This window comes from Typopeltis vanoorti, chromosome 25 (assembly GCF_054136105.1).
Source record: "Typopeltis vanoorti isolate ZY-2024b chromosome 25, IOZ_Tvanoo_1.0, whole genome shotgun sequence".
Classification (NCBI taxonomy): Eukaryota; Metazoa; Arthropoda; class Arachnida; order Uropygi; family Thelyphonidae; genus Typopeltis; species Typopeltis vanoorti.
The window spans coordinates 14,923,017-14,946,904 of record NC_143573.1 but is presented as its reverse complement, the minus strand read 5'-3'; the positions used below and the strand labels follow the sequence as shown (position 1 = coordinate 14,946,904).

Below are 23,888 nucleotides of genomic sequence, written 5' to 3'. Positions count from 1 at the left end.
ATCTTGTAGAAAATCAGCACTATGTGGCATGCATGAATGGTTTTAAAAACACACTAAAGAAGGCATTTCATGATTCTACTGTCGAGAAAATAATCATTACCTGTAATTTTATGAAGCATCCCTGGAAGCAAATGAGAACATTTTGAGTGAGTTTTTGTGATCACGTTGTTTCTTTAAAAATGCAATTTGATTTAAAATGTCCTTGTGTTTTCATGGTCAGAATTTCTTTATATATATATATGCACTGCATATTTCACACAATGTTAATGAAATATTCCACTTTTGTACAGTGTTGGGTTTAATACTGTAAATGGCAGTTTTTGAAAATAAATATTGAATGACTTAAAACCGAACAAGCTTTATTATGTACAATTTTCTTTCTCCATGACATTTGCAGAAAAGAAGCCATAAAACTAGCTTCAGACAAAAATGTGAGGTAGTAATAACCACATGTAGGCACAGATGCTATCAGCATCAAGGAGAATGTAGTTCTAGTGATACTGCCTTTGTCGTAGTACTGGCACAGGTCTGAAAAATTATCCAAAAGTAAGGCAAAGAAGTAGACTGACACAACAGCTGATCACAATAATTTAATTCTCTCCTATGCTACCTTCGATAACGTCTCTCTTTTTCTTCTTCATCCCTACTAGAAGATCGTCGTCTGCAACAGAAAAAAAAAATGTGTGAATCAAAGAAAAACTGATATCAGCAGGGAGAGTATATTGTCTAAATTGATTTTAATTTTATGTTGTTACTGTTTTTTTTTTTTTTAAATGGAAACAGCATAAAATTGTGTTACAATAAATATGAAATTCTACAAATGTCATATGGATATATTCTGTAGGAAAATATAGGGTATCCAGATGTATAACTTAGATGGGCAATTATTGTGGATATATATTTATATCCTACTTGGATTATATCCATGGAGTGGAAATAGCACTTTTAATTTTTTTCCTTGGTGTTTGAAATGGACCTTAACAATGTGATTTTGAGGGGAACTTTTTTTTTCTTTAATGTTATACATTAAACTTTATTATGCATTGTTTTTAACGTTTCCACTCAAAGAAATTATATTCACTAATAATAATAAAAAATATTACTGTAAATTATGTGACATCTACCTTTTGGTTTTAGGATGGGTCAGGTTTTTGGAATAATTAGATATTAAGGAGCAAAGGTAGAACTCACTTAAATTAGCTCAGAAAGTAAATTTTTTAGGAGGTGAAATGTCATGTAACCCAGTGCAGTTGACTCATTATAACAAACATGCAATAGTACCACAGAAATATTCTATTGAAAGCTATCTGCTATAACAATTTCTTTTAGAACAGCATTGTGCCTATGGAATCTTGGTAGAAATTAAGTGTTATGTTGGTGTTTACTATAATGAGATCATATTGACAAGTATGGCTGTATCAATCTGCCAAAAATTTGGGAGATATGTCTTAAGATCAACTGTTGTTACACTTAAGCACTTCTTTTTACACAACATTAGAGGATGCCAAATTAAAACTTGAGATTCTTTAGTGTATTTTCACACGTAAACATAGTTTTTCTCTAAGAACTGGCTTAAAATCCAGCAAAATGTCAGCCAGTTAAACACGTTTTTATAATTTCGTATTTTGTTTGGTTGTTATAATACCACTAAAATAAGTCATGAAAGGGTGTTTCATTTAGTTCATGAACTAAAGCACAAGTTTAAGCCCAAATTGAATGTCATCAAAGACAGGAATGGAGGAGTACAGAACTGGAAATCAAAAACAGATAGAAAGAATACTTTGAGAAACTGTAGAGCAGTGGATAAGGAAAATATGGATTTGTAACCACCTCCACTTAGGAATGAGGCTGAAAGAGCAGTTAAACAGCTTAACAACAATAAGATGCAGATGGAATTCCAGCAGAAATACTTAAGGTTACAGGGGATGGTGAGATAAGAATGTTTCATAGATTGATTACAAGGATATGGGAGATAGGACCATGGCCAAGAGACTGGAAGAAGTTGGTTTTCATACCACTACATAAGAAGAGAGATATGAAGGATTGTAAGTTTAATCTCTCATACAAGCAAGATTTTATTAAAGATCATTCTAAATAGAATTGAGGCAGAGATGTCTGAGGAACAGGCAGGTTTTAGCAAAAGGTAAGGGTATGAGAGATCAGCTCCTTTGCATTAGATCAGGGGTCTCCAAACTACAGCCCGCAATATGATTTTATCCGGCCCACCAATTGGACTAATTTTAAATAAAAATCTGCAAAAAAAAAAACATGGGGTGTTGATAGATTTCAAATGCATTAATTAAAATTGTGTTCAAAATATATTCCCGAATAGCAAAAAGTAACCATAATCCAAGTTACGGTCTTTCTGACTGTAAAGGGTCAGTTAAAATGGACTAACGAAGAAAAAAAATTTTAAAGAATTCAAAACGAAATAAAAAAGTTACATCCGAATAAACTTTTTTATTGCACGAAATAAGAACTTAAAAAAGTCGGTAAAAACGAACTAACGAGCAAAAAACGAAATAAGAACAAAATTTCCCGATCTGTATTCATTGACAAAAAACTCGAAGTTATACGAAATTAAAAAAAGTTACATGTAAATTGTCGGTGTATATTCGGTTGAAAAACTAACGACTACCAAAAATTTAAACAAATTGTTTCCCGAACAGAAAAAAAATGAATTCGGCTATTTCAAAAAAAAAGTAACAGTTCGCACGTAGAAATTGTTGTGATAAAATTTTTTTTTTGGTAATTTTTACAAAAATTTTTTTTAAATAAATAAAAAAAAAATTATAATTATTTATAAATTTATTCTCTTTTATAGGGTTAACATGGATGGGAAAAAGAAAACAAAAGTTGATCATGAATGTCGTGTGTTTAATGAAGAATGGGGCATAAAATACTTCTTCATACAATCGAACTCAAAGGATAAAGCTGTATGTCTCATTTGTAAAGACACTGTTGCTGAGTTGAAAAAATACAATATACGCTGCTACTATGAAACAAAACATGCTTCAACGTTTTCGCAATTTAGAGAAAAGGAGCGTTCGGATAAATTTGAATTATTATGTCGTTGCTTGAGTTTACGAAAGAAAACTCAGAAAATGAAGCCTTAACCTTGGTAAGCTACAAGGTTGCTTATGTGTTGGCTAAAAAAGGAAAACCATTCATCGATGGCAATATCATCAAAGAATGTATGATGGAAGCAGTGGCCAAGTTATGCCAAGAAAAACTTAATATTTTTAAAATAATAAGTCTTTCACCAAATACTATTGCTCGTCGGGTCGAAAATATGGGAAATAACATTATCCAAGCAAGTTGTAGGCAAAGCACAATGTTTTAGTCGGTATTCTCTCATGCTGGATGAATCAACTGATGTTTGTAATACCTTACAACTCATAGTATTTTTACGTGGCATTGACGATGAACTTAATGTCACACAGGAATTAGCGTCACTTTGCAGCATACATGGTACTACAACAGGAGAAGATATCTTCGAAGAAATTAAAAAAACATTAACAGAATATAATTTGGATTGGAATCGTCTGCAGTGCGTGATAGTTGATGGAGGAAAAAAACATGTCTGGTATAAAAATGGGGTTGTTGGGCAAATCACAAAAGCTTGTGAGGGTGCAGAAATATCAAAACCAATGTTTCTTCACTGTGTTATCCAAAAACAATCACTTTGTGGAAAATACGTTGATATGAGCTGTGTCTTGAAACCTGTTATTTCTATGGTAAATTTCGTTTGCTGTCATGCATTTAATCATCGTCGGTTTAGGTATTTTCTCGAGGAATGTGATTCTGAGTATGTTGACTTGACATATTATACTGCAGTTCGCTGGCTTAGCTGTGGAAAGGTTCTGTCACACTTTTCATCTCAGGAATGAAATTGATATATTTCTTACTGAGAAAAACCGTTATGAACCACTTTTATCAGATACCGAGTGGGTTTGGAAATTGGCATTTTTTGCAGATCTGGTGAACCACATGAACAATTTGAATTTAAAGTTGCAGAGTGAAAATAACTTAGTTTGTGATTTATTATCTCATATCAAGGCATTCAGAGCAAAGTTGATACTTCTGGAAGGCCAGGTGAAAAATTGTAACTTTGCTCATATGCCAGAACTGCATAAAAAGAGTGAAGCAGAATTTCCTTTCTCGTTTGCAAATTTAGTTATTTCAGATCTTAAACAACAATTTCAGAAGTGATTTTCTGATTTGGACACCAATGCTAGAGAAATAAGATTGTTTCAAAATCCATTTGACTGTGTTGTTACTGATGTCCCAAGTCAACTTCAAATGGAAATTATTGAACTTCAGGCAAATGAACATATTAAAGATAAATACAAGGAAGGAAACTTGATCAATTTTTATAAATTTTTGAACTCTGAGCTGTTCCCAAATTTGAAGAAATTTGCTTTGAAATTTATCTCTATTTTTGGGACAAAGTATCTTTGCGAACAAACTTTTTCCCGAATGAAATATATCAAGTCAAAATACAGGACAAATTTATCTGATGAACATTTGAAATCGCTACTTGTAATTAGCACTTCAAAATTTGAACCTGAGTTTAATAAGATTTTAAAAACACAAACACAGTTACATCATTGACATTAATGGTTTTATTATAATTTGTGATAAAAATATGAGAATTTGATGATAGTGTTCGTTGTCATTAATATATATACGATAATTCAATCTCACATACTCTGTAATCAGTTTTTATCTGCTTTCCATAAAACTCATATATCTAGTTCTAGAGTTTTTTATTACTACAGCCCGCTGAACAGCGCTGAAGTACCCAATGTGGCTCTCACAGCGAAAAGTTTGGAGACCACTGCATTAGATCATAGAAAACTATATGATCTAATGCAGTGGTCTCCAAACTTTTGACTGTGTTCAACATATAAGACTGAGGGCAGTAATGAAAATAATAGGTTTCCCTTAACACATTATCAGGTCGATAGCTAACTTGTGCAATGAGCAGGAAGCCATGATAAGAACAGGTGTTGGATTAACTGATTGGCTTCATTTAGAAAGGGAGTTAAGCAAAGTTAACTTTAAAGCAGGAAGGATAGGTGGTAGATTGATCAGTCATCTGAGGTATGCTGATGATAGAGTATTACTTTGTAATGACAAGGCAGAACTAGGACAGATTCTTGACAAAGTTAATGAGATCAGTACGAACAGAGGACTTCAGCCCAATCCTAGCAAGACAAAGATTATAGTTCTCAAAGGAAATACAGGGGATGCTTAAAGCAGGGACCAAAGCTGTATAACTGAGAGGAGACATCCACATAGCCTTTAAAGGAATGCAGAGAACTGACTAGAGCTTCTGACCTAATGTCCAATCCTCAACTTCTCATGGTGCACCCTGTTAGGTATCTACCTGGATACTGAATAAAAGAAGACGGGCTGGCAATCTGGGATTTCGCTGACAAAATTCTATTCTTATTAGCTTAAATCACAATGTAAAACAATGATACAACATTAGAGAATTTCATGCCAGCTTTGGTGTGTGTGTGGGGGGGGGGGGTCGCCCAGTTAAACGAGACCTCCATTGTTTTCACTAGGGAACCACAACAAACAGCAAAAAGTCAGCTATTAAAACACAAAGCCTAAATGGCAAAGAAATGAACTAGCAAAAGAATTGGATAAGTACCAGATCAACATAATAGGGGTGATGGAAACAAACAAACAAAAAAAGAAAAACTGGTGAGATCTTTCTAAGCAATAAATACAAAATGTCTTCAGGTAATAAACAATCAGGGAATTAAAGATACCAAGAAATTATATACTTGGTTTAATCATTTTCCATGTGTAAGCAAACAAAGTTTGCGCTTGAAGTATCTTTTCCAAGTGACATTTTCCAAGTGTTGCTTACACTTGGAAAAGGATTAAACCAAGTATATAATTTCTTGGTATCTTTAATTTATAGTTTAACAAAGTGGAAAAAACTTTCAACTACAAAAAATCAGGGAAAAGAAGGAGTAGCTATAGTATTCAACACTAAATATGAGAATAATCTTCTTGAATGACAGGCAATATCAAGTAGAGTGATACCAGAATGGGAAACTGCATAATGACACTTAGTTGTGTCTATGGTCCCACAGAAGGTTCTACTAAGGTAGAAGTGAAATTTTTTTTTAAGGCTTAAGGAAAAGTTGGTCCTTGTTGGGAATCTAAATAGCAGAGTAGGAAATGACTGTCGGGCATGCAAAAATATTTTGGAAAAATTCAGAGAAAAGAGCAAAGTTAATAATAGCAAATAACTGTTGGATTTCTGTTCAGGACATGGATTGGTTATTACTAACACAATGTTCCAACATAAAAATGTGCACAAATTCACATGGAGAGAAGAGGCAAGGAATAAGAAAAGTCTCATTGACTATGTTATTGTTGATAGGATGTTTTCTCACTGGTGCAGGACACTACAGAGGATTTGAAATTGGAAGTGATCACTATTTGGTCTTGAGCAAATCGAAATATTGAAAAAAAGAACATGTAAGAAAGTTTTAAAGTGAATAAAAGTTGACCAGCTCTCAGATATGAACTGTCGACTAAAATACACAAACATCATTCAAGAAAAAATGAAAGAGTTTGAGAAAAGGAACAAAACCTTGAAGATTCTGTGGCAAGCCATGAAGAAAACACTGACTGAATCAGCCAGAGAGGTATCTACTGGGTGCTGAATGAAAGAAGATGGGCTGGCAATTCGGGACTTAGCCAATCAAAATGTACTCCTATTTTGGCTTAAAACCATAATATGATGGTGCAACATGATTTATCCGTAAGTGCAAAGTTCATACCAACTGGCCATTGCTGAGTTAACCAATCCCCCCCCCCCAACTGCTGTTAATGTCAGGAAATCAGGGTGAGCGGTTAAATGTCAAGCTCAACTTCTAAAAGAAGAACAGAATAAAAGACCCAACATGAGAAGAACTGAAGATAGCAACCATCAGTATAAGGAGTATTAATGGAAAGAAAATTGAACTTGAAGAAGAACTGGAAAAATACCACGTGGACATAATTAACATAAAAGACAGAAACAGGTAAAATCTTACTAAATAATAAGCATACAATGTTATATTCAGGCAATAATGAATCAAGGAAAAGAAGGAGTAACAATAGCATTCAACACCAAACATAAGATAAACTTCTTGATTGGAAGGCAGTTTCTAGTACAGTTATTGGCAAACTTCAAAATGGACAATGAAACTTATAAGGAAGACGTGGAGGAATTTTTATATTCATTAGAACAGGCGGATGACATAAAGAAAATAGAAAATGTGGTCCTTGTTAGAGGTCTGAACAGGCATATATAGGAACATTGTTGGAAAAATTTGAGAAAGGGGCAAAGCCAACAATAATGGTAAGTATTTTCTGGACTTCTGCTCAGGACATGGACCAGTCATTGCTAACACCATCTTTCAACATAAAAATGTGCACAAATTCACATGGAGAGAAGACACAAGAAATAAGAAAACCCTCATTGACTACATCATGCTGATTCAGGATACAAGAGTGTACAGAGGACTTGAAATTGGAAGTGACCATTACTGTGTACTAAGCAGGATAAAAATGGATATCATACTGAAAAGAACAGTATGTAAGGAAGTTTTAAAGAGAAATAAAGTTGAGCAGCTTTTACAGGTAAACTGTAGACTTGACTATACAAACATGATTGAAGAAAAAATGGAATAAATTAAAAACAATAACCACACCTTGGACTCTCAATGGCAAACTCTAAAGAAGACATTGATTCAGCTAGGGTATGTGGTGAAGTGCCTGAAAGGATAGAAAAATAAGAACACCATGAAGAAAGCATACAAAACGTTCATAGCAAACAAGTCAGCAGATGCCCTAAACGAATACAGAGAAAAAATGCACGAGAGCTAAGCTATGTGTAAAAGTAGCTAAACAAAAGTCATGAGATGACTTTGGTAAGAACATATTCTGGAGGATATTGAAAAAAACTCAGATGTAAAAGGAATTAGAGATGATAAAGGAGACATGAAGGATATCCTAGATGGATATCTGGAGTAATAATTACTTTGAAAGACTTAAATGAAACAAGGTGTAACAGAACCATAGTAGAAACTTTTCAAGAGAAATACAAACAGGAATACATATGAATACATGAAGTAGAAAAAGCCATCAAAAACTTGAAATGTGGAAAGACAACTACAGTAGATGATATTTGACCAGAAATGCTCAAATATCATTATTATTAAGAGAGACCTCCATGGAGTCAGGTACTCATTGAGGAAGACCACATACTACACACACCAGCCATCATACTTATTCTTGAATCATTTACAATTCTTGCACACACAACCTCCACTGACAATCCATTCTAATCATGCACCATCCTATAAGAGATAAATCTAGCCCTCACCCTCTTCTTAGCAGCATTCATTCTCAGCTTCTAAAGATGCCCTCTTGTCTGGTCCTTTCCCCACCCTCCATAAAATAAAAAATTCCATCAACTGATATCCTGTATAACCATTTCAGAAGTTTGTAAGTCTCAATCATATCACCTCTTTCTCCTGTTTCCTGGCATTTGCAGCCTACAAATTCTCAATCTGTCTTCATAATCTGTATTCCACAATGCTATCATTTTTGACACCCCCCCCCACTGTATCAGAATCACCAGAGAAATCAGGAGACCACAATTTGCGTACGATAGTCCAGTGATAAGCCTTAAAAAGAGGCAAAATGACTTCCTTATTTTGACATGACAAGGTTATTTCAGCACTGCCATTATTCCTGAGTTGTATTTACAATTTTTGCTATATGACCCTTGCATTTCAACTTCCTGTCTACTAAAACTCCAAGATACCTAGCCTCATCAGTTTCTTCAACCATAATCCTAACAATAAAATAAGACAGTGGATATTTAATCACACCAAAGTACATGACTTTACATTTATTAACGTTGAAATGACAGCCATTTTCACATGACCACATTTCCAGCCTATTCAAATCATTTTGCAAGTACTGCATATCAGCAGCACTCCTGATTAGCCTATCTATCTTTGCATCATCAGCATATACCTGTATGTCAGATGTCAAATCCTTCCTAATGTCATTAACGTACAGCTTGAATAAATGGACCAAAGACTGAGCCCTGAGGCACATCACTGATTACCTTGAATCTTGCAGATTCATACCCCCCCCCATATACCACTTTTTGATATCTGCCAGTTAGCCATCCTCTTATCCAAGCTAATATTTTATAATCCAAATCCATATTGTCCAATTTATGCAATAGTCTTCCATGATATGTTCTGTCAAAAGCCTTAGCAAAATGCAAAAGTATCATAGTGTATCCATTCACCTTGTCTAACTCAGTGGTAACATTATTATAGAATGTGAGCAAATTGCTAAAACGTGACCTTCCCTTAGTAAACCCATGCTGTTCATTGCAAAGTAGAGATTCACTGTCAACCTGTTTCTGAATGCGAGCCCTAACCAATTTTTCCAAAATATAGTGAATGCATCAGTCTTTGCACCACTCTTGTGCAGTGGGATTACCATACATTCTTTCCATTCCTGAGGAATCCTCTCTGTTCTGAGACTCAAATTATATAGCCAGTGCAGCTGAACACTCTTTTAGCACCCATGCTGATATTCCATCAGTCCCTATTGCTGAATTCTTATTCAGTTTGTGCAACAGCTCTAATACCTCCTCTTCATACACCTGAGTTTCTAAAGAGATGTAGCAGTGAACTCAATGTTGCATACCAGGTTGATAGCTTTTAGCAAAATGAGCACTCATTAGTTGAACAACCTCTTCTGCATCTCTCACCTTCAACACCATCTGCATTCAGAAGAGTTATTCTTTCACATTCATTATTTCTTTTACTTGCAGCATACCGACAAAATTCTTGGGTTGTCTCTAGCTTGCAGAGCCAGTTTCTTTTCATCCTCAGACTTAACTTTCCATACAACAGTTTGACTCTTCTAGCCTGCTGCTTATAATTTTCATAACGGACATCATCCTTATGCACACGATATTCCTTCCACATTATACGTTTCTTCCTTTCTCTTGCTAATAAGATTTCACAAGCATTTGACTCCTACTCTAAGTATTCTTTGAACTCTTGGGATATATTCTGATATTGCATCATTTAAGTATTTTTTTAAATACTTTCCATGCACTGTCGATATTCTTACCATCCAGTAACCGATACCATTCTGCTGAACTCAGTATATTCCTCAGTCAGTCATAATTTCCTGCTTTGTAGTTCAGTAAAGTTCCATTCAGTAACCTTTTCTGAATGGAACATCCATAAACTTAGTCACTTCCCAAGTGAGTACTGCATGATCACGGTCACCAACCAGAGGCAGAATAGTTACGTTTTTATCTGAAACACCCTCTGACACTATAATCAAATTTAACACTCTTTGACTTTGAGTTCCTTTTGTCACATGCTGCTTGAGGAAGTTGTTCCACAACAGCTCAATAGATTCAATTTCATTCTTCTCATAAGATTTTAACTGCTACCTATCAATATTTGAATAATTAAAATCTCCCATTATGATTACTCTTTTTGCACCCATCATCTCTATTTGGTGATGCATTTCTTCATCACTAGCACTGATCCATTAATCTAACAAGATTAATGGATCAGTGATAACAAGATTTTTTTTCGGTGTCGAGGCTAGCTGGTGAACGGACGTGCTATCGGAGAGCTCCTGAGAGATTTGTGTTTTTTGTTGATTTATTGATGTTTTGGATTCAATTTAATGGACTTAAGTGTGTAATTTTGGTATATTATTGGAGCTTTATTAGCGTGGTTAGTGTACTAAAGTGTTTTATAACATAATCTATGTCGAGAAGTCGCCGCTAGATGAATTCGTAATGTATAGCGTTCGTGCAAGCTCCAGATAAGATAAGTATCATTTTCAGTTATCGATACAAATTACTTAATATTGTGTAGTTTTGTTTTGTTTGCCTTGCGTATTTTAGTGCGTCTGTTTTTGGTGTGTTATAATGTATAATTTGACAAAACACGTTGCAAATAAGTATGGCACCTGTGCGAAGGAAAATGGCGGCCAGTAATGATGGTTCGCCATCGTTATCAAAGAACGGTAGCATAAAAGAAATGAGTCAGTGTACTAGCTGTGAAACGTACGCTTTGCGGAGTGCGGTCAGAGTGTGGTTAGATGATAATAAAGGATTGAATGTGTGTAGAAAATGTAGGGAGAATGAGGAATTGAAGTGTATTTCGGATCGTGAGTGTGATATTTTTGTCAACCTTCAGAATGAAGGAAATAGGGATATGACAAGAAACGGCAAGGTTGTACATGAAAATTGTGAGAGTGTGAATGTAGAAAGTGTGAATGATAGTATAAATGGTTTCTCAGAGAATAAAAAAGATGAGATAGATGCATTGAGTGAGATTGCGTTGTTGAATAGTGCGATAGAAAGAGCAAAACAGCAGCTAGAGTGCATGAACAAAAGTAGACTGAATGAACCAACCAATAATAAAAGGTATGACAGGAAAAATAGACGTGTGAACATGAACAAAATGAAGGATAGAGTGCTGTATCGAGACTCGTTAGTACGAGGTGTGTTAGTAGAGGATTTGACAAAATCGTACCAACCTGGTGCGACCATAAAGGACGTAACTGAGTCTATTAGAGAGCAAAAGGAAAGGGTGAAAGAAATGATTGTTGTGGCAGGTACGAATGATTTGAAAGGAGATAAAATGGAAATGATAGAAGACCTGAATGAATTGTTTGAGGTAGCAAAAGAAAAGAGTGAGACAGTTAGAATGATTAGTCTTTTGCCACGGTATGACAGTGAAATGTTTAAAAGGAGGGCCATAATTGCGAATGACTTTATGCGTGGGTTATGTATGACGAGTGGTGTGGAATTTGTGGATGTGTGGAGTGAGTTTGATGGGCGAAAGGATCTATATAAGATGGATGGCTTGCATTTGAATAGTTACGGTGTAAGAAGACTTGAGAAAGTGTTGCTGAATGTAGTGGATGTGCAAATTCAGGGAAACTAGATTTGTTAAGGGGGGGGAGTAGATATACAGTCCTTATGGAGGCAGTTGAATGTAAGAATGAATATAATATGCCAGAGCAAATAAGGACAACAAATCTGAGTGGGATAGTTAATATAAGGCATCAAGGTAGGGTTGGGGCTAATGGGAGTCTTAAATTCATGTACACTAATACTAGGAGTATTAGGAACAAGAAGGAAGAGTTTTTGGCCATGGTTGGCACTTCCAGACCACAGGTTATAGGTATTAGTGAAACATGGCTGACTGTAGATGATATAACTAGTGGGATTGAATGTGATGGGTATAGTGTGTTCAGAAATGACAGGGAGAATAAAATGGGGGGAGGAGTATTTTTGATGATAGCTGATGAGCTCCAGCCAAGGAGAATAGAAGTTGAATTGCAGGATAGAGAAAAGAGCACATTTGAGGCCATTTGGTGTGAGATTGTGGCTAGCAGAACTAAATATACAATTGGGTGCTGCTATAGACCAGGTGATGGAAAAGATGGTGGTGACAGTATGCACAAGCAAATAGAAGAAATGGGTGGAAGGAGGGTGATTATGGGAGATTTCAACTATGGTCGCATTGATTGGAGTGAGGAGAGGACACACGGGAGGAAGGAACTGGATTTTATGCGGTTATTAAGGGATAACTATCTGCGACAGCATGTAATGGAAAATACTAGGGGTCAGAGAGTGCTTGACCTAGTAATTACATCTGAGGATTTGGCTGTAACAAATATGACCACATTGCCACCAATCGGTGAGAGTGATCATAGGGTCTTAACTTGGGAGGTGGCTAAAGGTGTAGAATTTTCAATTAAGACAGGGTACATGTGGAATTATCGGGCTGGAAAGTATGACAAGCTTAGGAGTTTGATTGGTTCAGTGCCATGGCATGTACAACTGCAAGGACTAGAAGTTGATAGTGCATGGGAGGTAGTTAAGAAGTGCTTGCATGAAGCAATGGCTGACTGTATACCTAGAGTCCGAATAATAAATCAAGTAGGGGTTAAATGGATGAATAACACCATTAAGCTTGAGCTGCAAAAAAAGAAACAACTATGGAGGGAATTTAAGGAGAAGGGTACACGAACGGTATAAAGCGCAGGCCAGAAGGGTGACGAGTGTGGTAAGAAAAGCAAAAAAGGATTACGAAAGAACATTGGCCATGCAGGCTAAAGAGAATCCTAAACAGTTTTTTAGATATGTAGCAAGTAAAAGGAAAAATGTACATGGCAGATTGATTTTAAAGAATGCCGATGGTGGGGAGGTAACTGAATCAGTTGAGATAGTTGAGTTACTGAGTGAGCACTTTGCAAAAGTATATCATCCAGGTGGTGACATTGCAGAAACGAATAAACCAGTAGATTATACGGGAATTGTGGTTAATGAAGTGGAGGTGAGTAGTCTATTGCATAACCTCAATGTCAATACATCTGTGGGATTGGATGGTATACCAGCTCGTGTTGTATGAGAAGCAGCTAAAGAATTGTCAGTACCCTTGACCATTTTGTTTAATTTGAGTCTCGGGTCTGGGTTAGTCCCGAGCGGGTGGAAAGAGGGGAAAATAGTTCCACTGCATAAAGGTGGTTCCAAGACTGCTGTTGTAAATTACCGACCGATTAGCATATCAGGAATCATTGTCAAGGTCTTAGAGAAATTAGTCAAGAAAAGAATACAGGATTGGATAGATGAAAATGGGATATTGTATGGGGGACAACATGGTTTTGTGAAGGGTAGATCATGCCTCAGTAACTTGCTCACGTTTTATACTGAAACGTGAGCAAGTTTATACTGACGGCTGAACTGGATAGGGGTAATGGGTTTACAGTGATACTACTGGACCTTGCCAAGGCCTTTGATAGGATACCACATGGAACCCTAATCAGTAAACTGGAGCAGATGGGTATAGATATAGGGTTGGTGAGATGGATAGGAGGGTGGTTGAAGGAGAGATATCAAAGAGTGGTTTATTCAGGAGTGGAGTCTAAAAGACATCTTGTGACTAGTGGAGTGCCACAGGGCTCTGTTCTTGGACCACTGCTTTTCAATTTGTTCATCAATGATATTGGAAAGGATCTGAGAGGAAGTTCACTTGTTTGCTGATGATGCAAAGTTGGGTAGAGCAATCGTGAGTGCACAGGATGTCAAAATTTTACAGGATGATTTGGATAGTTTGGAGGACTGCGCTAGGAAAAATGGATGTCGATTTAATGTGGCAAAGTGTAAGGTTATGCATTTTGGGGTGAAAAGAATAGCAGCAGTATATCGCATTGGTGGAACCATACTCCAGGAGATTGATGAGGCCAGGGATTTGGGAGTGTTGGTGGATAGGGAGTTGAAGTTTAGGGGGCACATTGCAAAAGTAAGTAAAACAGCTCACCAAATCACTTGGCTTCTGAAAAATACTTTAACATGCAGAGACGAACAAGTTGTTGTTCCTCTGTATCGAGCCTTGATAAGACCCCATCTGGATTTCTGTGCCCAGTTATGGGCACCAGGGTTTCTTTGTGATGGGGAGGAAGTGGAGAGGGTCCGGAGACGAGTGACCAAGATGATAGCAGGTCTGTGGAATGAACCTTATGAGAATAGGTTGAAGATTTGTGGGTTGCAGAAATTGGACGATAGGCGAAGGAAGGATGATATGATTGAGACATTCAAATTACCGAAGGGTTTTTATAAGATTGATCCAGAAGATATTTTTGAAAAAAAGGCTGGTGGTGGGAGGACTAGGGGCCATGCATGGAAGCTGGGCAAGAGCGTGGTTGACAAGGGTGTTAGAGCTAGGTTCTTTACTTGGAGAGTGGTAAATGAGTGGAATAAGCTTCCAGAGTCTGTTGTGGGTGCTACGACCGTGAATGAGTTCAAGGCAAGGTATGATAGATACTGTGTGAATGTTGAATAGTTGTTCTTGACATGATGTTAGGGCCTCCCTCGATGAGTCTGTCAACTCCTTGGAGTTTCCCGGAACAATAATAATAATAATAATAATAAAAGATCATTAGCAATTGATCTTGTTAGACTCCACCTCACACCAGATGGCTTTGAATTCACTGCCATGTGAAATACTGTTATTAGTACCACAATCATAGTTCTCGACACTAACTGGATTCAAGTCATCTGATATCATTAGCAGCATATCCCATTCTCTCCTAACCCGTCTGCCCTTCCTAAAAATACTGTACCCTTTACAGTCGATACCAGTTAGTATGTCTGATTCTAATAGCCAGGCTTCAGAATGCATACAATCTGAGGTCCCAAGGCATCAAATTCTATCCCTTTATTTCTGATACTCCTAGCATTCGTATATAGACATAAGCCACTTGCACGTTCTTTTGTATACTCTTGTCTAGTGCCTTATACATGTAGACATCTTTTCATATGTTTGATGGGTCTGAACCAGACGGACACAAAGTCAAAAACATTCTTTCCTCATAATCATTTCCATGATAACGCCCATTCCCATCATTAGCACAATTATATAACATTGTCACTCCTGCTCTCATATTCTCACCTTTCCTCCCATTATAATTTAGTTTCCCTGACTCTCTGTGTTAGGTCTCATACTAGTTATTAATTTTTCAAGACTCCTTAAACCAAATGCATTCAGGTGTAAGCCGTCCCTCTTATACAAATCCATTCCTTCTACATGGCCCATACATTGAATTGTTTTCCATCATAGCCCTTCTTCTTAATTCGTTTTTATCATGTCAATACGGAAGTATAAAAGTTTTACAGTAGCTACACTTGCATAATTCAGAAAGCCTGGTCAGAGGGTAAAGTTCCAGATTATTGAAGTAGAGTGCTCATAGTACCCTATAAAAAAAGGTAATAAAGCTGAATATGACTATTACAGAGGAATTTGTCTACTAAGTGTTCCTGGTAAGATTTATGCAAGTATTCTTGAGAAACACCAAAGGAAAATTGTGGTTGAGAAGTCTGGAGAAGAAAAAAGTTCAGGCCAAACATAGGTTGTCAGAATCAGATTTTCACTTTAAGACAAATAGTTGAAAAATCATGGGAATATAACAAGGATCTGTATTTAAGTTTAATAGATCTGGAAAAGGCATATGACAGGTGCAAAGAGAAAAGCTGTTCAAAACACTCACAGTTATATGGTGTAAATGGGACATTATATCAAGCAATACATAGTCTCTATTTGAGTTGTAAATCAGTAGTTAGAATTGAAGGAGGTAAGCTGTTCGATATTAAGTCAAGTGTGTGACAAGGGTGTACATTATCTCCACTGTTATTCATCATCTATATGGATCACATTATGAAGGAAAGCAGTATTAAACCTGATATCAAAATTGGAGATGTTAATCTCTTTTTTTAATCAGATGATGTACTTTTAAATAAATGCAGGACAAGTTTGCAGGATTTCCTGACCAAATTGAATAACTGTTGTAGTAAATTTGGTATAAAAATAGGCAGAAACATTGAAAACATCAACTGCATCCTGAATGGAGAACCCCTATAGAAGAAGTAAAATATTTCAGCTACTTAGGCACAATTTTTAGCAAAGATGGCAAATTAAATTCGGAAATAGACAGCAAAATTAACAAAGCTGGTATTCTAGGAAGTCAAATGAATAAATTTATATGGAATAAGAAACAAATTAATCAAAACACTAAATTTTGATAAACACTAAAGACGGTGTTCAAACCAATTTTAACTTATGGATCTGAGAGCTTGGTTAAAAATAAAACTCTTGATCAGACTGGAGACTACAAAAATGGGAGGACTGAATAGATGGCTTCAATAGCAGTGCATATTAAAAATGAGGATATTAGGAAAGAACTTGACATTATTAGCAGAGCTAATCTCAGGTGGTATGGTCATTTCAGAATGGGAGAGGAAAGACTAGCAAAACAAGTGTTCTCTGTCAGGCTGGCAGGAAAGAAGACCGACCCAGAGGAAGACCGTGATGTAAGTGCATTGATACAGTACAAACTGCCTTAGAAGACAAAAATATAAAATCTGATAACATTGGAATGTTGACAGATATTGTTGATAGGAGCTGACTGCACAAAACATGCAGTCTCTACATTGTTGTGTAAACTCTGTGTGATTGTTAGCATAGGAGAGGTTTTTAATGTCACATGTTAATGACTTTGAGATGTCACGAAGGATCATTCCTGTTTGGTATTTAGAATGCGTTTTGAGCGAATGATCTCAAAGGACTCTTTGAACAATCTGTTAAAGTAATTCTGTTCTAAGCAGGGCATGAAGGATGCTTACCAATTTACTACGTGATGTTCTTTGAGAATGTGTTACGATTCTGTTTTTTCCCCCTTAACTTTTGTTTTTAATGTCACCTATATGTTCTTTGTTGCAGATTTTGAAACTTCTCCTAGTCTGACCTACGTATCTTTCCACAAGAACACAGAATCTTGTATACATCCAGATATTTATAAAATGAAACTTTAGGGTAGTTTTATACTAAATATTATGAATAAAACAGCTTAAATTATATGATGTGTGTGTGTGTTCATACTGTTAAGCACATAATGTGAAAGGTTTTATCATTCAGAAAGATACCTTTTCCTTTTGCGATCACTAATACTTTCTTTCCCTGAATCATCATCACTTCCTGACCCAGAACTTGAGCAGCATGAAGATTCTGAAGATGATGATGATGAACTAGATGCACTCGAGCTATCAGATGCCACACCTGTGTCTTTACTGACATCTATCTGATCAGCAATAGCAGATAGCTCTGGTCTTTGTTCCTAAAACAGTGTTAATTTCTCGTTAATAAAAATAATCTAGTTAAGTTCCCAAATAAAACAGCAGTTCAAATTTTTTCTCTCTCACCACTACTTTGCTTACAATACAGCCATGATCATAACACTGATGATGGCTGTATTGTACATAGTTTTGAAAGACTTGTTTTGAAAACTGCAAAGCCATGATAACAAAGTTTCTTTTATCTTCCCATCGAAAGACTTAATTTTGATTTTTTTACTATGAGTGAACATCAAAATCATTGAAATGTTTTGTCATTCATACACAGGAATTATGACAAATGGAATAATATTAAAAAAGGCAACATATCAAAGGTTGTAACTCTTGGAAATGTAATTGTTTTTGTGTGTATTAATCATTCTCTTATTGTAACGTACTTCCTACAATGATTCATTCATGTTTGGTATTACTTCTTCCTCCTTGTGTGCGATGCTATCCATAAATTTCAAGAAAAATTTAACTTTGGAGGAACAACAACATGTATGTTGGAAATTTTATGTGAATTGGGTAAAACAAGTGCAAGAACTTACTGGTTTACAGTTAAGAGTAAGAAACCACAACAGTCATTGCCTTGGAAATCAAAATATCCCTTCCACTCTCTTTGCCCCCCCCCCCCCCCCCCCCATAAAGATCAGGTGAGTGGTGGTTTTCGCAATCAGAGTATGAATGATGTGGTGCAATTATGTCTCATCTGAACAAAATTTCAACGAGTAATATTAAATCGTAGTATACGGTGAAAATCTTCAAAATGCCTCACTAAAAAAAAAAAAAAAAATGTGTGAAGAAATCTTATTCTTGGCTCATTGACTTTTCATTTAGACGTTTTCACTAAGTACATCATTGCTATTCCAAAAGATGCCTCTGTCACCGTTGAACATTAGGAAGTGAGTTGACTGTTCTGGTTTTTTCACTAACTTCTGTTGGTATGACTGTGCATAGATGATTCAGAACTTATGAATCATCCCATATATAATGTTTACTTATAAATTGGAATTGTGTGGGAGACTCGAGTCCATCTGAGGTGGCAACAGCATGAACTAAACATATTATCCATATTCATACTTATCCCTTAACAGTACATTAAACTATTACCAAATGTAAATTAAGGGGATAAAAATCCTTTGTTGTTATATAAAAGCCCGTTTGACTTTTCATTTTAGTTATAAAATATTACCAAATGTGTTTGGTAGTAATCAATTTATCAAAACTTCAAGCAGTTATATTTTAATAAATTGTAGTTAATTATTTAATGAAAAGTTTATATTCTCTCTATTTAAATACCTTGACATAAAAAACATCCCTTTGATTATAGGAAAATGGATTCAATATGTATCTAATACAGCAGTTAATGGTATTTCGTAAGAGAAGGACATCCATCACATGTCATCTGGAGAACATGTTAGTTTCATGTGAATCCCAACTACAAAATACTATAAACCTACTGTGCATATTGTATATTAGGGATTACCAACCTTTTTGAGCTCTGGAGCACTTTTAAGATGAAGAAACAATACTGGTAGCACTCCCACCCCACCATCTTTCTTAAAGCAATCAAACAACCGAGATAAATTTATTGTGGATAAATAAACAAAACGATTAATGTAATTTTGTTTTTATTAGAATGGAACAAATATGTTTTAAAACAAATTAAATAAATTGTGAAGAAAAATAATTTTAAAGGAATCCTTGAAGTTGCATATCATTGACAAGTCCTTTGCATTTGGGAACATAAGGTGATGTTGCAGTTCGCAAACAATCCTCAAGATGTTCATCCTTTAGTCACAATCTGAATTTAGATTTTACGATATTCATGGTGGGAAAAAAAATGACTCACACAAGTATGTTAATCAAAAAAAAAGACATCTTGTACACACAACTTTTTAAAACAGGAATCTTTCCCTATCCACAAACCTCTAAAAGTTTTCACCACCTTTATATGACTTTAACATGATATTCCTGAGATTTACAATTTCCAGTTCTACGAGGATGGTCTGAAAAGTTCTTGACCTTACAATGAAAAAAACGAATTTATTATTTCAAAATTATTTTTATTTTTCAACATGATCTCCCTTAAGACTAATACATTTATTCCAGCACCATTATCCCATTCCTGTAGTGGTTCTCAGTAAGATCTGCAAAATACCTCTCTACAGCTGCAATCATCTTTTGATTCAAAGAAAAACGCTGACAAGCGAGTAAGAGTTTTAGTTTTGGGAAGAGATAGAAGTCATAGGGCAGATCCCTTAATTTTCCCATTGCCAAAACACTTTTGTGGGCAGGTGCCTTGTCCTTTTTTTTTTTTTCTGCAAACCAGTTCTTTTCTCATGAATTTTTTCGTCTAGTCTGGTTAAAAGATTGGAATAATATTCTCTGGTTATTGTTTTACCCTTTTCAAGATAATTAATAAACAAAATGCATCCCAAAACACTGATGCCATGACCTTTCCTGATGACGGAACCGACTTTGTCTTCTTTGGCGCTGAACAACTGGCTTCTGTCCACTGTTTTGACTGCTGTTGGGATTCTGGTGGGGAATGGTGAATCTAAGTCTCATCCATAGTAATAAATTGATGCACAAAATCAGTTTTAACTGTTTAAAACCCAAGAACTGCTCATAAAGTTGCACTCACTCATTGATACTGACTTTTAGCTGAAGAGTAAAATTTGAAGAGAAAGACTAACTGCTGTTAACACAGTGAAAGCAGACCACCTGTTGATTTCCCTGCAATAAAATGAATAGATTAGATTATAGAATGCTTAACTGCTATGCAGTTAAGCATTCTATAATTTACAGTTGGAAACGTGAAGAAATTATATTTGGTTATATTCAGCAAAGAAGAAAAATGCAGACATACCTTCATTTATGTGACGTATATACACTTGAAGTGCAAGCTAATTTGCACAGTGGTATGGGAATAATCTTTTATAATTTCAAACACGTTTATAGATTTAAATAAATATAGACAAACAAACATACCAAATAATTTCATATTTTCTTGCAACCTTAGAATGCTAAAAAAGAGCTCTGTTTAGCATGTCCTGTACTATATTTTACTTATCAAGTTTTAACTTTCGGGGTGCTTAAGGGTCAAAGCTGTATAACTGAGAGGAGACCTTCACAATAGCCTTTAAAGGAATGCGGAGAACCGACCAAGGCTTCTGACCTAATGTCCAATCCTCACCTTCGCGCGGTGCACCCTGTTGGGTATCTACTTGGATACTAAACAGACGAGGATGGGCTGCCAATTTGGGATTTAGCCGACCAAACTGTATTCTTATTGGTTAAACCAAAATAAAAAAATGATGGTACAACATGACAAAATTTCATGCCGGCTGGGGCATCGCCCGGTTAAACAAGGTCCCCGTTGTTTTCGCCAGGGAACCAGGGCGAACAGCGAAAAGTCAGCTACTGGAACAAATCTGAAAACAAACCCCAACTCAACATTACCAGAGTTAAAGATCGGTACTATCAACGTAAGAAGCCTGAATGGCAAAGAAATGGAGCTAGCTGAGGAATTAGATAAGTACCAGATCGACATAATAGGGGTGACTGAAACAAAAAAGACCCAAACTGGTGAGATCTTTCTGAGCAATAAATACAAAATGTTATATTCAGGCAATGACAATCAAGGAAAAGAAGGAGTAGCCATAGTATTCAACACAAAATACGAGGCTAATCTTCTTGAATGGCAGTCAGTCTCAAGTAGAGTAATGTGGGCAAATATGAGAATGGGGAACTGGACAATGAGACTTATTTGTGCCTATGGTCCCACAGAAGGTTCTACTAAGGTAGAAGTGGAGGAATTTTTTGAGGCTTTAGAAAAAGCAACTCACACAATGAAAAAGGAAAAGTTGGTCCTTGTTGGGGATCTAAATAACAGAGTAGGAAATGATTGTGAGACATACAAAAATATTTTGGGAAAATTTGGAGAAAAGAGCAAAGCTAATAATAATGGCAAATATCTGTTGGATTTCTGCTCAGGACATGGACTGGTTATTACTAACACCATGTTCCAACATAAAAATGTGCACAAATTCACATGGAGAGAAGAGGCTAGGAATAAGAAAAGTCTCATTGACTATGTTATTGTTGATAGTGATGTTTTCTCCCTGGTGCAGGACACCAGAGTGTACAGAGGATTTGAAATTGGAAGTGATCACTATTTAGTCTTGAGCAGGATAAAATTGAATTTCATATTGAAAAGAATAAAATGTAAGAAAGTTTTAAAGCGAATAAAAGTTGAGCAGCGCTCAGATGTGAACTGTAGACTAAAATACAGAAAGATTATTGAAAGAAAATGAAAGAGTTTGAGAACAGGAATCAAACCTAGGAGATTCAGTGGCAAACTCTAAAGAAAACATTGATTGATTCTGCCAGAGAGGTATGTGGTGAGGTTGTGTGCAAGGATAAAAAAATCAGAACTCCCTGGTGGACACAGGAAGTTAAAGAGGCAGTGAAGGAAAAGAAGAAAGCATATCAAAAGTTCCTGGCAAATAAGTCAGCTTTTACTCTTACAGAATACAGAGACAAATGTAAGAAAGCTAAACAGTGTGTAAAACTAGCTAAACAAACGTCATGGGAGGACTTTGGCAAGAATATAGAAAATAAATATCAAGAAGGTGGCAAAATATTCTGGAGGTTGTTGAAGAAGCTTAGGAATGGAGGAAAGAGTGCTGTAAAAGGAGTTAGAGATGATAAAGGTGACATGAAAACAGGAGAAAAAGATATCCTTGAAGTATGGAGTAATTACTTTGAAAAACTGCTATATGAAACAAGCAGTGATGACAGCACAGTGATAAAAAACAGTGACCAGGCATGCAGTCAGGAATACATTCCATACTTGAAGTAGAAAAAGCCATCAAAGGCTTGAAATGTGGAAAGGCAGCAGGAGTAGATGATATTCGACCAGAAATGCTGAAGTATGGTGGTATAAAAGTCTTACAGTGGCTGCACTGCATAGTTCAGAAAGCCTGGACAGAGGGATGAATTCCTGATGATTGGAGTAGAGCTCTGATAGTACCCATATATAAAAAGGGAAATAAAACTGAATGTGAGAATTACAGAGTTATTTCCCTACTGAGTGTTCCTGGCAAGATCTATGCAAGTATACTTGAGAAACGGTTGAGAAGAATTGTGGAAGAAAAGCTTGGTGAAGAACAAGCTGGATTCAAGCCAAATAGAGGCTGTCAGGATCAGATCTTCACTTTACGACAAATAGTCGAGAAAGCATGGGAATACAACAAAGATCTGTATTTAAGTTTTGTCAATTTGGAAAAGGCATATGACAAGGTGCCAAGAGAGAAGCTATTCAATACGCTGCAGTTATATGGTGTCAATGGGGCATTATATCAAGCAAGACTTTGTCTTTATTTGAGTTGTAAGTCAGCAGTTAGAATTGAAGGAAGTACAGGAAGATGGTTTAATGTTAAATCTGGTGTGAGACAAGGTTGTACATTATCCCCTCTGTTATTCATTATCTATATGGATCACATTATGAAGGAATGTGGTATTAAACCTGATATCAAAATTGGAGATGTTAATGTCAGCTCTTTGCTTTAATGCGGATGATGTTATACGTCTAAATAAATCCGCTACAAGTCTGCAAGATTCTCTGAATAAATTGAATAGCTGTTGTAATAGATATGGTATGAAGGTCAGCAATAAAAAGACAAAGACAATGAAAATAGGCAGAATCATTGAAAATGTCAACTGTGTTGTGAATGGAGAACCTGTGGAACAAGTAAAACATTTCAGCTACTTAGGCACGATTTTTACTGAAGATGGTAAATTAAATATAGAAATAGACAACAGAATCAGCAAAGCTGGTATGGTGGGAAGTCAATTGAATAAATTCATATGGAATAAGAAAGAAATTAGTTGGAACATTAAATTAGCTGTATACAAGACAGTGTTCAAACCAGTTTTAACTTATGGATCTGAGAGCTGGGTCAGAAGTAAAACACTTGACCAAAGACTAGAGACCGCAGATATGAGAGTCCTGAGAAAGATTAGAGGCGTGAACAGATGGCATCAATGGCAATATCATATTAAAAATGAGGATATTAGGAAAGAACTTGACATTGTCAGCATCCTGGAATGCGTTAGCAGAGCTAAT

At 35.9% G+C, this 23,888-nt stretch overlaps 1 protein-coding gene across 1 annotated transcript in view; it reads right to left on the bottom strand.

Annotated features, from left to right (window-relative positions):
* Positions 1-338: 338 nt before the first annotated feature.
* The window catches only part of JMJD6 (Bifunctional arginine demethylase and lysyl-hydroxylase PSR), a 216,982-nt gene continuing 193,432 nt past the window's right edge, over positions 339-23,888 (bottom strand). Inside the window, exons 7-8 of the mRNA XM_090414372.1 lie at positions 17,567-17,757; positions 339-661 (exon numbers count right to left, since the gene is read on the bottom strand). Of these exons, the coding sequence (XP_090270498.1) occupies positions 607-661; positions 17,567-17,757 (246 nt within the window). The 3' untranslated portion in view covers positions 339-606. The remainder of the gene's footprint in view (positions 662-17,566; positions 17,758-23,888) is intronic.